The 16,642-nt window shown below is 48.4% G+C and overlaps 1 protein-coding gene across 1 annotated transcript in view; it reads left to right on the plus strand.

Annotated features, from left to right (window-relative positions):
- The window catches only part of LOC137427119 (cytoplasmic dynein 1 light intermediate chain 2), a 39,352-nt gene continuing 22,710 nt past the window's right edge, over window positions 1-16,642 (plus strand). The window contains exon 1 of the mRNA XM_078778675.1: window positions 1-107. Within this exon, the coding sequence (XP_078634801.1) occupies window positions 69-107 (39 nt within the window). The 5' untranslated portion in view covers window positions 1-68. The remainder of the gene's footprint in view (window positions 108-16,642) is intronic.

Genomic DNA, 16,642 nt, shown 5'->3' on the forward strand with positions numbered 1-16,642 from the left:
CTTCTCGGACGAGTTTGTGTCTTGTCCGTCACTACGTCCGTCTCAAGCAGGAGCCCTGCTCCTTCAACATGATGATTGGATGGAAAATATGGACAGCGTTCCAAAAGGTCTGTTACCTGTCAGCATTTGTTGCAGGGTACTTGTGTGTGTCCAAATGGCGTCGTGGCACTGACCTGAACCCCATCCTGGTGGCGGAGATGCAATTTACATCAAGAACTCCATTTCTCACTCTCCGTGTACTGATCTTACACCTCCCAAACCCCTTCGACTGTGACTTCCTCTCAACTCCCAAGTATTGTTTGTCTGTGTGTTGTACCGTCCTCCAGAGTGACGACTCCATGTACTAACTTTTAACCACTCATCCCAACGCTCTCTTTCTCATGTGTGGTGATTTCAATCGTCACCATGAAAATTGGGTGGGTGTTGGTACCTCTCTCCAGTGGCGTTAAAAGTGGGGGGACACAAATGATTTTGAAGTGGCTATGAAGAAGATGATTGTTTGTTTTTTTTGTCATTTTCATGAATTTGATATAATCGCATAAATAGTCACCAACTTGAAATCTGATATCAAATTTAAAATTGAATTGACGATATATCAGGAAGTTGGAAAACTTCCTTTGTAGGAATGACACACAATTCCGCAAACAATAAAACTTACCAAGATACAAACATGTAAACCTATAAAAGTACCAACAAATCAGTCGTCTGTGGAGAATTTCACATCAAATAACGCTCATTAACTCTTTGCGTGCTGCCTCTTTTCATATTTTTTTTCATTTTCATTAAAAAATTACTTTTTTTGTCGTTTTCGATTTTTTCCCCCTTTTTAAAATTTATTTATTTATTTTTTGTATACAGAATCGAGGCTCGTGAAAGAGCATTTATCACACAAACAAATCAAACAGACAAACAAAGTATATAAAAAGGGGAGTGGTAGACAAGATGGGGAGAGAAGGGGAAGCACACAAACACAACATTTGAGAGCAGGGACATCGGGAGATGTGAAGGAGGGAGATGGCTCGGGGGGGAGGAGGCGTGGGAAGGGGGGGGGGGTGGGAGAAATATAAAACACAAGGACACCAAGGACTTCCAGGAAAGAAGTTGGTATTTCAAAAAAGTGGATTTGGGGTGAAATTAACGGGGGTAGAAAAGATCAAGGATTTGGATGGGGGAAGATAAGAGATGGTGGTGAACAGCTGTTTTAAAGACCTGGAGGGAGGAGTGGGATTGAAGAGAGTGAGGGAGTTTGTTCCAGAGGTGGGAGAAAAGAGGAATGAAAGAGTGAAGGTGAGCAGAGAGTCTTGATTTTGGCAGTTTAACCATAAGAGGGTTGCAGGCAGATCTTGTGCGACCTGTAGGAATATTTGGGGGACAGAGCACAGACCGAGAAGGGAGAGCAAGGCCGGAGAGGAGTCGGTAGAAGACGGAAAGACCACCAACCTGCCTGCGGTGAGTGAGTGAAAGGCCCTCGGAGTTAGCTTCATCACGGGAGAATACAATGATTCTGAACGCTTTCGTTTCAACAGCGTGAAGACGAGCTAGGTGTGAGGCAGGAGCACCAGCCCAGAGGGGAGAGCAGTATTCCATTGAGCTGCGGATGAAAGCTTTGTATGTGGTGCGAAGTTCAGGTGTGCCGAGGAAGGACTTCGCACGATGGAGGATGCCCAGTTGGCGACTGGCTTTGGAGGCCAGATTTGAAATGTGGTTTTCCCAGGAAAGATCATGGCAGATAGTGAGACCCAAAAGCTTGAGTGACAGAACTTCTTGGAGAGGATTATTCAGAAAGTGGATGGGAGGGTTGTCCAGTCGGTCTTTTCGGAGAGACATTGTAAGAGTGTGAGATTTGTCAGGATTGAAAGACATGTTCCACTTGTTTGCCCAGTCTGTGATTTTGTCCAGGTCTGCAGAGAGTGAGGAGGCTGCAGACTGCCGATCTGAGGGATGAGGAATGGAGCAACAGAGAGTGGAGTCATCAGCAAAGAGATAGAGAGGATTTTCAAGAGAGTCAGAGAGATCATCGATGAAGACCAGAAAAAGCACAGGGCCCAGAAATTTCTGGGCCAGAAAATTTCTTCAAAATTTCTTTCTTCAAATTTTCAATTTCTTCAATTTCAATTCAGAAATTTCTTCAAAATAAAATTTTGCATTTTTCCCCATTTGGATTGACAGTGTGTTTGCTAAGCCGACCAAACACTTTCTCAAGAACTATATCTAATATGCTCTTCAACTGTCTTGGAAGCTACTGTGACATCATCAATGTAACAAAGTTCTTGATCTACCAGTGCCAAAGTATTGGCCATGGTGGCCTGAAACTGAGATGGTGCAGTTTTCACACCAAAACACAAACGTTTAGTTACCAATAAACACTTCTATGTGCTCAACATCATCAACTTTGCGGAATCTTCATCCAGAAATAACTGGTTAAATGCACCTGTGAAATCTAACTTGAAGAATACCTTGGGTTGTGTGCCATTCTGTGTGACTTAGCCAGTTCCTCCCAAATAAGGATGGATGATTCCCTTTCACAACAAGAGGTTCTAACATAAACTCTTCGTTACTCCCATACCGTACTGGTACCTTGGTACATCCAACAATAGGAACTAATTCCGCTGTATAACTGCGTAAAGTTATTTTATTGTGGTACAATGTAAATTCATACAACTTGTCACTATATACAGTTTCTGAAACAGTTGAGCATGACGCTCCCGTGTCAAGTTGCATGACAATGTCTGTGTGACCAATCGTCACACTGAGCCTTACTGGCTTTACCTCATGGGTCGTTGCACTGTTACAGTATGAACCAGATGCCTCATGGTCACTTTCCTGACCACTGTCCAAATCAATGTTGTCATTCACCGACAAATCCACATATTTGGTTGAACTGTTCAAGGGGCACATCTTTCGTACATGTCCCATATTATGGCACACGGAACATATCACATCTCGAAGCAGACACCTCTCAGGGCGGTGAATTCCTCAACAGCACCTGTGTGGACGTCCCAATGGTTAACAGCATTTGCACAGAAGTCCTGCCCATCCACAGCACCTGCGTGGAAGTCCTGACGGTCTGTAAAGAAGCGCTCCCACCTTTCGCCCGGCTAGTGTTGACCTCCTCACCTGCATTGCATCTGTCCACATAGTCATCCAAGCACTCCACTTTCTCATCAAAAGCTCCAATACTTCCAAACAGCCAAGTTTTGCTGTTTCTTTGGGTTACAAAACAATCAATGATTCTCGTCGCCATTTTTTCGTATCCTGAACACGTGAATATATCCCGAATATTCCAGTCTACATTACTGAGTCGATCAAACACGCCTCAGAAAAATGGAAGCAATAACCACGTTCCTTTATTCACGCATGCGCACACCTCCACCTCCGCTGATGATGTCAGCTTCTTTCCCATTCCACTATAAAACAGAAAGCCCTCTCTGTTTCTTCGTCCAAGCGTGATGGACTATTCCCGAGAGACGAGGATGCCTCTTCCAATCCCCATCCTCATGTCTCCTCATCGCCATCTGCCGCACCAACCGTGTGTGCCAGCGATCTGCATGCCACCGACTCACCCTTGCACAAATCCTCTCTTGCCCCTTTGTTCTTTGTATATGAGTCTGGTATTTTGGTGCCTAATTGACGGTTTGCATTGGGGAGAACAGCAATTCTGGAAAGACAAAGATGTGACAAAACAAACCAAGAAGAGGCTTGTGAATGCTCTGGTATTTCCATTTAATGTATGGATGTGAGTCGTGGACAGTGAAAAAAAAAAGAAAGGAAGAAGATTCACAGTTTGAAAATGTGGCTTTGGGGACGAATGTTAAAAATTCCATGGACTGTAAGAATAACTAGAACTGCACTCAGTGGAGCACATACCTCCGCCAAAATAAACATTTTACATTTTTACCTGTGACTTGTCGCATGTCTACAGGAGCTTCGTGTTGCTGTTGTAGGGGTTATTTTTGGGGGTCGATTTTTGAAATGTGCACCCATTGGTCAGACAGCTGCCGGACCACACCCACATCTGTCACGACTCCACTCGACATAGCGCCGAGCTGAAATTATATGGCCGCCATCTTGATTTTCTGGTGTGTCTAACACAATAGGCCTGTAGGCCTCTGCTGATTATACACTGCCTGGGTTTGTTGCGTCAGATTTCCATTGGTTTTGTTTGGGTCAACTGTTATTCACGATGAGAGACCCCGAAAAATTTAACCATATCTATAATCCTATTTGTAAGCCTGGTGTTGGCTTAGCAGTTAGGGTGCTGGTTTGGGATCCTAGGATCCTGGGTTTGAATCCTGGTTGATTGCTGAATTAACGCCAGGGGGATTGGCTCAGCCTGTTCATCCTTCTGAGGTCGGCAAATTGAGTACCAGTTCACTGGTAATTCCCTGTGTGTCGCAAGAGGCGACTAACCGGGTTGGCGGCAGGAAGGGCATCCGGCCATAAAACATTGCTTTAAAAAGGGGACCAGGGTGCCCAAAAAAGGTCAACCCCTGCCCTGCGGGGAAAAATGGCCTCTAAAGGTGGTAAATAGTGTATTTCCTTATTCCATGTAGGCTAAATATGTGTTTCCCACTAGATTGACTTTGCATTGTATCAAACAAAATAAGCGTAGGCCCTTCCAATTTCCCCAAAACCTCCCTTCCAATTGCCTTCTGCATTTTGGGCGGTTTTCTTCAAACCACCATTGGCCACGAGGTAGGGTTGGGGAAGAAAGGCGTGTCTTCACCTCGTCATAAGAGGGAAGGAGTGAACCAGCCCTAACAGCCAATCAACACCGCGGTGAGCGACCCGGTAGGCGTGCCCTCGGAGCCGGCGGCTTGATTTTGCCCGAGGTGATAAAAGCGACTGTAAGGGACTGCTTTACCAGATGACTGAGAGAGGCCTTGGGAGATGAGCAAAGAGACTGCACCAAGAGGGCGGTGAGATGCGAAACGCTCCAAGCCAAAGAGGAGAGGTACTCGGCAAGGAAACCAGCTTTGAAGAGACGCGCTGAAAGGAGGGAGACGGCTCCACCTCAAGAAGAGGAGCAGGTGTGCCGAACCAGCGCGTGACGTCTACCGCAGCGGATACACGACGGAGGGTTTCCCGCCAAAACCGCGAGGAATTGCGAGCTGCGGCCTCCCGACTTTGCCTCCCTATCAAGCAATCCACCTCAAGCCCTACCTGCCTGCATTATCCCCTGTGTAAGTGTGAACGTCCTGTCCTGCTCGTTGTCTTGGGGCTAAGTAAAAATGAATAGTGTAAGTTAACGATTCGCTGTGTTACTGCTTCTTCCATCCATTGCTTGTGTGTGTATAATAAATCTGTTCTTCCTCCGTATTCTTCTTCTTCTTCTTTTCCTTCTCTTTCGGTCGCTTTAGAGATTTCCCGATTGAATATCTGTGGGGCGATCTGGTCAACGTCGGGTGGAATCGGGTTTTAATCGGGGAGTAACTGTTCGGACGCGGTTAAATACACCACCGCTCGGTCAATATAACATCTAAAACCGCGTCTGTAACAATTGGTTGTCAGGAGTTGGATTCGAACCTGGGACTAAATTTATTTAGCCCAAATTTTGGACACCAATTGTGTTAGTACAGTAACAATTGGTGTCGAGGAGTTGGATTCGGACCTGGGACTAAATTTGTTAGGCCCAAATTTCGGAACACCAATTGTACTATTAGAGTAACAATTGGTGTCGAGGAGTTGGATTCGGACCTGGGACTAAATTTGTTAGGCCCAAATTTTGGAACACCAATTGTACTATTAGAGTAACAATTGGTGTCGAGGAGGGAGATCGGACCCGAAATCGGACCCGAAGCGCGCTTAACGCGCTCAAAATTACAAGCTGCCGAAATTTATTTTGTTTTATAAAGCAAAACCCGAATTTTGAGATCGCGCCATGGACAATCAAGGCGATCGAATGCCGGTGGGTGAGCTAGAGGAGGGGTTAGGAGTAACCCAGGATCAAATGGAGGGGAGCAATGAGGAGGCGGTTGAGGGAGTATCAGACGCACAAAATGGCGCCTCGCACATAGCTACGGCGGCCGCACCCGCTGCACAAGTGGGAGGGATGGCCCAAATGCAGGCCCTCATGGAGCAATTTATGGCACAAATGAGGGCCTCTATGGAAGAGTCAATGTATAATTGGAAGAGGGACGCCATGTCAGACGAATCCGGGTGTGATCTAAAAACATTGAGGGAGGAATCCAGGTGTGAAGTGGAAAAACGGATATCAGAGGCAAGGGAGCAGAGGGACAGAGACCGCAAGTTGGGCGAAAGGGTCCCAGGGGTGCACGAGGAAGTAACGCGGGTCGAAAAGCGCCGGTTGAACGAAGTTGAGAAAAGCACGGGTACAATGACGGGGGTAGAAATCGCGACACGGGGTTTGGAAAAGCCGGCGACCGCTGAGGTGGAGGAGGGTGTTTTATTAAAGCCAACGGTCGTCGAGGTTAATAAAGAAAAAGCAGTAGCGGGAATAATTAAAATTGAAGAGATGACGGAGGTAGCCCGGGAATTGCAGGGAGAAATGGATTATGTACAAAGTCCCTGCTCACATCACGATGCTGTGCTTAACCCGAATGGAAGTTTGCAGGTTCGCGTGGAGAAAAGGATCCCCCAGGTGAGTCGTGCTGTATATTGTGCGGGTAGATTTTGCAGGAGGATGTTTAGCGACAAAAGAATTTTCGCGCGCTTGGGATCGAGGAAGCATCCGGGCGTTGGTGAAGGGTCCCGTGTGAGTGGAAATGGCACGCGTGGGAGGAAAAAGTGTGCGTCGGCGAGTGGGTGTGTTATAAAGTGTGGGAGTGAAACCGAGTGCGAGCGAGAATGCACGTCGGGGTGTACGGAGAGTGACACGAATAGTGAGTTGGTGATGGCGCAGGTGCGAGAGGGCACATCGGAGCGCGAGTGTGAAACCGAGTGCGAGCGAGAATGCACGTCGGGGTGTACGGAGAGTGACACGAATAGTGAGTTGGTGATGGCGCAGGTGCGAGAGGGCACATCGGAGCGCGAGTGTGAAACCGAGTGCGAGCGAGAATGCACGTCGGGGTGTACGGAGTGTGACACGAATAGTGAGTTGGTGATGGCGCAGGTGCGAGAGGGCACATCGGAGCGCGAGTGTGAAACCGAGTGCGAGCGAGAATGCACGTCGGGGTGTACGAAGTGTGACACGGAGAGTAAGGTGGTGGTGGAACGTGTGCGAGGATTGGAGGAAGCACACCTGAGTTGGTCATGGCGCGGGTGTGGGAGAGCCCATGTGAGCGCGTTAGTGGGTGGATGCAAGAGTGCACGCCCATGGTGAGTGTTACGGAGGACGTAACGGAGGAGAGGTGTGGACCAAAGTGTGCGCGAGAGGTGTGGTGTGTAACAGGGAGAGCGTTGGTGGAATGTACGGACGGCGTTGGAACGCCAGGTTTTGTGAGGGTGAAAGGGGTAGCGTATGCTTGTAAGCATGCAAGTGAAGCACCGATGGTAACCGGTTTAGTGGTTAGAGCGACGGATAGCCGATGCAAGCACTCGGTGCGAGGGGTGCTTGGTTGGGTGCGAGGCCCGGCGCGGATCGATGCTGCGTCGCTTCTCTTCGAAGCGTCGTTGCCGATTCGGGCTTGGCCCCGCCCCGCACGGTCGAGTCCGGGCTTTGTCGGGCGAGGCGACCGGTCCGGTTCGAGGGCGAGTGGGAGGAAGCGGAACGGTGCCCCCTCGTGGGGACGGGGTTCCGACCGGGGGAGATTGAGCCATCGGGCCCGGGACCGCAAGGTGCCGCGCCGAGATGGTGCGTGGAGCCTCGGTCCAACCAAACCACCTCCCTTGAACCGAAAGCCGGACGGATTCAACCTGCAGGCAACCAAACCACCCGAATTCATTGCTCGGCTTTACGAAGCCGAGTTTAATGATGTCATGACGCACCGAGGCTAGGATATAGCGGACTGTGATGATGGTCATCGTGATAGTGATAGTGATTTAAAACGAAATTTAGAAAAGTGAGTAGAATTGGCAGTAAATGGAAAATTTTTGAATTGGTTGGAATCTGGACGAACAAAATTGATAGTGAGAGACCCCCGATGTGGTGGGATGGCAAATCCACCATCCCTCACAGACGTGGGGGCAAATGCGCAATAGTTTATGGGGTGGCTATGACAACCGAGCCAGGGAGGGCTTGGATAATTGTAGGGATCTAGCGAAGATGACATTAGGTAACGTTAAGGTTAGTTAGTGACTGATACCTGTAGTGGGGACGCAGGTAGATTAGTGTGGATTATAATGACGTGGGAGCGCAATAGTTTAAAGGGACGACTGGGAAGCGCAAGTTTCAGAGGGGAGTAGTTAGCTGAGATGATGCCGTGTGTGTGAGGATTGAACAGGTGAGAATGGAACAGGTGTGATTGCACAGGTGTGCAACTGAACAGGTGTGTGGAGCAGTGTATGAGGGAGTAGTGGTGATTGCGTGTTGTGTTGACCAAATGGTCCAGGAAGAAAGGAGGGTGCAGGTGGCACCAGGTGTGAGGGCACAGGTGTGCAACAATAGGTGTATGTGGCTGTGTGGAATAAATGGTAGTGTGGAATATCTGGAGTATTGGAATGGATGGTCGTGGAGTGAGAATGGTGGAAATTGTGGAGTGGAGTGGATGGTGCGAAGGTGTGAATGGGGGAAGAGTGGACCCCCATCACGGATACCCGGGGCGGGTAGTGTAAGTGTTAGGTAGAGGGTACAGGTAAATTGTGGTTGGATATTGGCATCTGTGGTGCGGGTGGCAGAATGGTATGTGGATAGGTGCATTACTGTTGTGGAAATGGCTGGGCGTGTAGCCTGTTAGTGTGTGTAGTTGGTTTGGGCACTCCACCACTGTGAGGATGTCGGCCAGGTGAGGCCGCAGGTGGGCTCTGGGAGCCGGTAGTAGTTGTTGTGGATGGGGCCCGAGGATCCGGAGGACGGACCCGGGTAGCCCAGTGCCAGAGGGCACCATGGGGTGACAGAGCCAGGAGAGGGGCTGTCCCCAGTTAGTTAGGTTAGGGTGAGGAGCTAGGTAAGCTCGGGTGGCAACTACAGTGGTGGAGGTGTGCAGGTGGGTAGACCTGTTGGGAGAGCTAGACGTCGCAGCCCAGAAATTGTGCGAGAGCACCGGGAGATGAATCGGGGGAGTGAGACCCCAAATTGAGAAGCACCACAGTTTGGTCAATGGGAATTGGTTTTTAGAACCCATAGTGTAAGTTGGCCAATGGATTGGCAGGGAAAGACCCCGGGTAGTGTAAAGTGTGTTAAAGTCATTTAGAAAATAGTTAGGATGAAGGATCTCCTCGCACCATCTGCATCCACTCACCTGAGGTGACAGGTACTCCACACCATGCCATGTTTTGATTATTTTTTATGATGCAAATGTTTGGATTGTGAGACGCATCATGACGTGGGTGTGACATTGTGCGTAATTCCATCTCTCCCTCCTTATGAGGATTGATGATGAATTGGTGATGGCAAATTTTGAAGTAAAGGGATTGTGGAGACGAATTTGGTATAGGGGAAATATGGGGAAGACGTGACAGTAGTGACGAATTTGTAAATGGGTAGATTTTTGTACATATGGGGTAAGGGTAGGGTAGGTGACAGGGGGGTGACGTACGGTAGGGACGAGCTTTCTCACTTCGCCCTCCGTACGCATTTCACCTTGCATTGCCTTATTGACGTGTACCCTTGTGACCTTACCCCTCGCTCAATTGTCTTTCTTTTGTCTCCCACATGACCTGTGCGCCATTGGGTGCCGATGGGAGCGTGCGTGAGGTGGCCATTGTGCGCCCGAGATTCCCAGAACCAGCATGCATTGCGTTGATGTACCACTGTATGGACCGCTGTTCTGCGGCCAAGTACCACTTGATGGACCCCAGGTTCTGGGGCAGGGCACCTCTGTTGGAGACCGGCCATAGTGGCCAGGGAATCTTGCTTGCGGACCTCGGTAAGGTGGCACCTATGCCAAACAGGTGGACCACCCTTAGTTGGCCCCTGGGGCCCTAAATAAAAATGGACACAAGTTGTGCTTTTTATTATTTCCAACTAGGCCGCATGAAGCCAGAAGACGTCGGGAAGAACATCGGCCCAGCAGAGAAAGAGAAGACCACCACCAGTTGTTTTGTTGTGTTTATTATGAACCATGGTGACTGTGCACCGGATGGTGCTTTTGGGTGCTTTGTGGTGCTTTGTGGTGTTTGGTGCTTTTGGGTGCTTTGATGGTATTGGTACTGGTGCATCGATGCAATGCGTGCTGTCTCCTCCCTCCCAACAGGAATTTCTTTCTCTTGTTCCCTAAAAAGAAAAAAAAAAAAAAACACAGGTCCTGGGTTGCGTTGTAAATAAGAAATCACGTCATTGTAAATAACTAGGGCATGCCCGTACTATATCTATATCTAAAATTATATCCCCCCCCCCTCTATTTACATGAAATGGTTTGGTCCAAAGCGAACGGCTTGCGAGTACGGTGACAATCCCCCCCCCTCTATTTACATGAAATGGTTTGGTCCAAAGCGAACGGCTTGCGAGTACGGTGACAATCCCCCCCCTCTATTTACATGAAATGGTTTGGTCCAAAGCGAACGGCTTGCGGAGTTTGGTAAAGAAATCGCCATAGCGTGCCCAAACGCGCAGGAAAGCGAAAGAATCGCAAATTAGTTTTAATTAGTTTTAAAACATAGTTGAACGCCAACATAGTTTGCCAACGTGAAATAAATGAATACGCTCTCAAATGTGCCGTCCGAGGCAGAGTCTGTTCGGCACGTTCGGCACACGTGATAGCTCGCTGCTCTCTGATTGGTTGAATCGTTTTTTGGACATAGCTCGGTAACTACTTGTCCGATTAATATGAAACCTTGAAAAGGCACATCCTCGGGTCCCCAGCAATATACCTGGCAAGTTTCAAGTATATCGGACCCGTGGTTGTCGAGAAACAGCGGTCACAGACAAACATACAAACATACAAACATACACACAGAGATTACTGGAATTATAGATAGATGCTCCCCACCGTAAATGTATAGTTTGAGAATAATTCCGTAATTCGGTTAGCTGTGGGCTTGAGTCTGTTAGACAGGGTGCAATGCAATAGGGGGACATACTTATTTGTGTTTTAAGATTGTCACACTCAGGGTCAGGTTAATTGTAGAGGGAATTACACCTACGTGTCACACTAAGTTAAAGTTTAATAGGCCCGAGGACGGGCCTGAAGAAAGGAGGGTGCAGTGTAACGAATGTGGAAACGTTACAATGTGAACGTTACAAAAGTACGGTAACACCCTGTTAATGTAAATAATGGTCGCAGTCGGCCTCCTAGTTAATTCCATGAAACTTACACGCAGGTCACGATATATCTTTTAAATAGTGTATTTCCTTATTCCATGTAGGCTAAATATGTGTTTCCCACTAGATTGACTTTGCATTGTATCAAACAAAATAAGCGTAGGCCCTTCCAATTTCCCCAAAACCTCCCTTCCAATTGCCTTCTGCATTTTGGGCGGTTTTCTTCAAACCACCATTGGCCACGAGGTAGGGTTGGGGAAGAAAGGCGTGTCTCCACCTCGTCATAAGAGGGAAGGAGTGAACCAGCCCTAACAGCCAATCAACACCGCGGTGAGCGACCCGGTAGGCGTGCCCTCGGAGCCGGCGGCTTGATTTCGCCCGAGGTGATAAAAGCGACTGTAAGGGACTGCTTTACCAGATGACTGAGAGAGGCCTTGGGAGATGAGCAAAGAGACTGCACCAAGAGGGCGGTGAGATGCGAAACGCTCCAAGCCAAAGAGGAGAGGTACTCGGCAAGGAAACCAGCTTTGGAGAGACGCGCTGAAAGGAAGGAGACGGCTCCACCTCAAGAAGAGGAGCAGGTGTGCCGAACCAGCGCGTGACGTCTACCGCAGCGGATACACGACGGAGGGTTTCCCGCCAAAACCGCGAGGAATTGCGAGCTGCGGCCTCCCGACTTTGCCTCCCTATCAAGCAATCCACCTCAAGCCCTACCTGCCTGCATTATCCCCTGTGTAAGTGTGAACGTCCTGTCCTGCTTGTTGTCTTGGGGCTAAGTAAAAATGAATAGTGTAAGTTAACGATTCGCTGTGTTACTGCTTCTTCCATCCATTGCTTGTGTGTGTATAATAAATCTGTTCTTCCTCCGCATTCTTCTTCTTCTTCTTTTCCTTCTCTTTCGGTCGCTTTAGAGATTTCCCGATTGAATATCTGTGGGGCGATCTGGTCAACGTCGGGTGGAATCGGGTTTTAATCGGGGAGTAACTGTTCGGACGCGGTTAAATACACCACCGCTCGGTCAATATAACATCTAAAACCGCGTCTGTAACAATATGTTTGTTCGGTTGTGCCTCATGGACAGCCTAAGGAAGTGACTTAGAGAGGGAAGAGGGGGTCCATTGGGGGGTAACTTTTCATGACAAAAAACATGGGCACATCAGATTTAGACGAGGGGCGTGGCTTCCTCTGACTATGAAAAGCCCACTACACACACGTGACTGACTTTATTTTCCGGGCAACGCCGGGTAACTCTGCTCGTGTCGAATATTAGTAAGGTTTAATAAAACCCGTCAGAACGCACGGTAATGAAGTGTTACGTGACGTAATCAAGTATTATGTTATGCAAGTTACTAAAAAATATATCTTTACGTAATTTTTGAACGACCTCATTGGGGTTAAGCAATCCGTGACTGTTTGACGAATCAGCTCGTTCTGATGTAACTGTGGTGGATGGTGTCATGGTTAAGAGGTGTCCAGTTAATCTTTTAATAACGCATTAAATGTGTTTCCCAATCGATCGTTTCCAGATTTGATCGCAGCTGGTTGTGACAACAGTGCGGTCATTCTTGTTTATCCCACTGGTAGGCTGGATCTGGATTCGGGCCTGAACCAAAATCGAATTGGCTTGTTCTTGTCACTTAACCAACTCATCCACCAAGTTTTGTCCGAATCCGTCCATAACTTTTTGAGATATTCTGCTCACAGACGGACAAATAGACAGGGGGTGAAAACGTAACCTTCGTCCATCTTCAGTGATGGAGGTAACAAACAAATAAAGGCTTGAATAAATTATATATCACCACCGCCATGTATATTAGAAGCGTTGATGATAAAACAGAGACTGTCATACTTTGGACACATAATGTATGCAGAAATTCTGGAGAAATCAACCATGCTGGCTGGGTATGTATATTGTTGAGAGAAGAAGAGGAAGAGGTCGACCATGGATGTGCTGGATCTGGATGGATAGGGTAAAGGATTTAACCTGGCTGTCTCTACCAGGGTGTCGGGAATCAGTGCAGGATCGGGATGTTTGGAAAAATCTGATCATGAATGTCACCATAAGTCGGACGACTTGACAGAACGAGATTACCCATATTTCACGATTTACTTTTGAATTCAGAATCAAATATCATAGATAAAGAATTAAATGGTAGCCTTTGTGTTTGATCATCTGCATCCTGTTGTCTGTGTTGACCCCTGATGATATGTTGACCCCTGACGATGTATTGACCCCGACGATATTTTGACCCCGGATGATATTGTTACGTTTGTAGGGGGTAGGCAATGATTACCTTAGTCCAGGTAGAATTGCATAGGTAGTGTGCTCCGACTGTCGTGAAGAAGAAGAAACCCCATATGTCATAAGTAGGGATCCGGTAGACCGTATGTCGTGTACGTGCGCTCCCATCACGAGGGATGGGGTTATGTTAATTAGTTATGGATCATGGGTAATTAATCCCCTGTATGTAATGGCCTCTGTTATTTTTCCTCTGTTCCTTATGACACCAGCAGCACACACACCTAGACAGAAATCACGCATTTATAACACTAAATAAAAGCGACCGGAACAAGACATTGAACAATACCACTGGCATTGCCAGCCGCAACATCGCCACATCAAGCAGGCAGTACCGTAAGGCTACGCCCCGAAGAAGAGTGATTGGTCCAGGATTGATTGGAGCAAGGAATGCTAAGATGGGACTATTGGATTGGTGGAGCCAGCACGGATGACGTCAGAGCCTCGAGTATAAAAGAACGCTCTCCCCGACATTTTCCTCTCGTGACTTCCTCTCATCTTCTGGCTTTGGTGGTGAACGGTCACGATTTGATATCTCGCTCTGCTTCGGGAGTTCACGGTGAGTGGTCGGAGTTCATAGCGCTCCTGCGCAAAGGGAATTCATTGACGAGCGGTGGCGAGTGGAATGGGCGCGGCCTGCTGACTTTGCGCTCGGCGGCGAGAGGCACGGATTGCACAGGAGACCTAGTTCCCGCTCGTGGCAGTGCAGCCTGTGTATCCCGCGCAAGGACGTAGAGGCCTGTGACAAACCGGGACGATACCTGACGAGGTTCAAGAGCTGCTCAGAGCTAAGTGCCCACAAACTAATGCATTTATTTTCATAGTTATTTTTCCCTTTGTCTGTATTCGAGTCTGCTGGGGCGGTCCCGTTTAGGATCTTATTTTGCCGTTTTTTTTTCTGTCACTGGCATTTATTTAATAAAGCTGGTATTTTTGTACATTTCAATTCTGTGTCGGTTTGAGTTAATTGATTAATCGCAGGTTTGAAGACGTCGGGTGGAAGCTGTCCAGGTAAGTTCGTCGTTCTCCTTTCCCTCGCATATAAAGAATACCATCATCACTGGATTGAACACCTTGGAGTTAAAGCTCGTTTGGCCATCCGTGTCGCCCTGCGGTGTTCACTACAGGGTACACACACAACAATATGTTGACCCCTGATGATATATTGACCCCGGATGATATGTTGACCCCTGATGATGTGTTGACCCCGGATGATATTGTTGCGGATTTGAGAATCATGTGTTGTAAATATCACCCTCTGTAAATAATAGTAATTCTTTGTAAATACCTCCATCAATTTGTGTAAAGATCAAAGGTCGGCCTTTTAGTTAGTCCATCGCACACACGTAGAGAACCATAGAACCTCTCTATATAGTTATTTCTTTATTATGTGTATTAGTTTAAGGCTCTGTTTTTCCACTAGTTGACTCTGCATTGCACCAATTGAAATAAGATAGGTCCCCTTCAAGGATTGCATTTCCCAGTCAAACTCTCCCTCTCTGTGCAAAACCGCTTGACAAGCGTGGCGTGCGCGCCCTCTCAACTGGCCCTGGTTTGGAAGCGGCGTTCGCTGCCATGGTGAATATGTGCTCCGTGCTCTGTTTGAACAAGAAGGGCGGGGTCGCCGAGAAGAGACAAGCCATGGCGTGCCACGGGGGCGGGGCTGTTCAGCTCAATGCCCAAGTAAGGCTACAAGCCCATGGCTCGCCACGGGGGGGGGGGGGGGGGGGGAGGGATGGGGGCGTAGGGGGGGGGGCGGGCTGTTCAGCTCCATACCCAAATAAGGTAACAAGACCGTGGCATTGCCATATAAGGCCACAAAACAGAGCACGGGGGTGGGACCCAAACGGCCGAGGGCGTGTCACGCCCCGCTTGAGATAGGCGTGTGACAATCGCGCGCAAGGAGGGTACATGCTGCTGGGCTGGTACGAGAGGCTGGTACGAGAAGCTGTGCATGCTGCTGAGCTGGGTTCGAGGCTGGAGCTGGGTTCGAGGTACTGGAGAGGAGAATCCCAGTGTTACCGACAGAGAGAGAGAGAGAGTCGTGGGTCGGAACGGAACCTCGTCAGATGAACGAACCTCCTGCCATTCCTGTCATCATCCCCGTGTAAGTCTGACTGTCGTCTGTTTGTCTGTGTTGTCTGGGGTTTAGGTTAAGCCTGTAGATAAGCTAGAAATTGCTCTGTGTCCTTCTGCTCCTTCCATTTTCTGTATATTACTTTGATTGCTTTTCTTCCTTTAGTCTTGTGTAAATAATACTAAATCCTGTTATTTCCTACCTTCGTCTTCTTCTTCATGCTCGTCTGATCGTCTTTGTGATTTTCCATCATTGAACACCTGTGGCACGATTCGGCCAACGTGTAGGATCGGGTTTAGTCTTTGTTAATGGCTCGAACGTCGTGTTGCTAAAACCGCTCGGCAACGAGAACATCTAAAACCCGGGTTCGAGCGGTACTTGTCTCCCTGTTCTGCGGAGGGACCGATAAAGGTATTCGGGATAAACCCTGGACCCATAACCCTGGTCCTTTCCATCCCGCGGGAGAGCGTTACAAGTACCAGGAGCGGAGACGGTCAGCTTAACAAGACAAGGGGCTAACCACCTCTTGCTAAGGGGGAGAGCCATACTCCGTTTCCGTAACAATTGGTGTCGAGGAGTTGGGATTTGGACCCGAACCAAATTTTTAAAACATCCCAAAAAAAAATTTGGTCAAAATTTGGAGCGGCCGAAATTGTAGTCAGATCTAAATTAAATCGTGCCATGGATAATCAAGGCGACTGGATGCCGGTGGGGGTAGAAGAAGAAGAGTTAGAAGCAGCCCAGGACCACAAAGAGGTGGGAGTAATGTGGGAGGAAAACAATACGCATTGAGTAGCGGAGGTTTCAGGCGCACAAGATGGCGGCCTTGCGCACGTGGTTGCAGAGGCACAAAATGGCGGCGCTGCGGCAGCCGCGGCCGCAGCGCCGGTGAATTTGGACCTCTTTATGATGCAAATGAGGGCCCTCATGGTCCAGACGAGTGAAGACCTGAGGAATGACATGGGAAACCAAATTGGAGGATTGGAAAACAGAATGGGGGAGCGAT

This window comes from Myxine glutinosa, chromosome 5 (genome assembly GCF_964187855.1).
Source record: "Myxine glutinosa chromosome 5, kmMyxGlut1.1, whole genome shotgun sequence".
NCBI classification, from domain to species: domain Eukaryota; kingdom Metazoa; phylum Chordata; class Myxini; order Myxiniformes; family Myxinidae; genus Myxine; species Myxine glutinosa.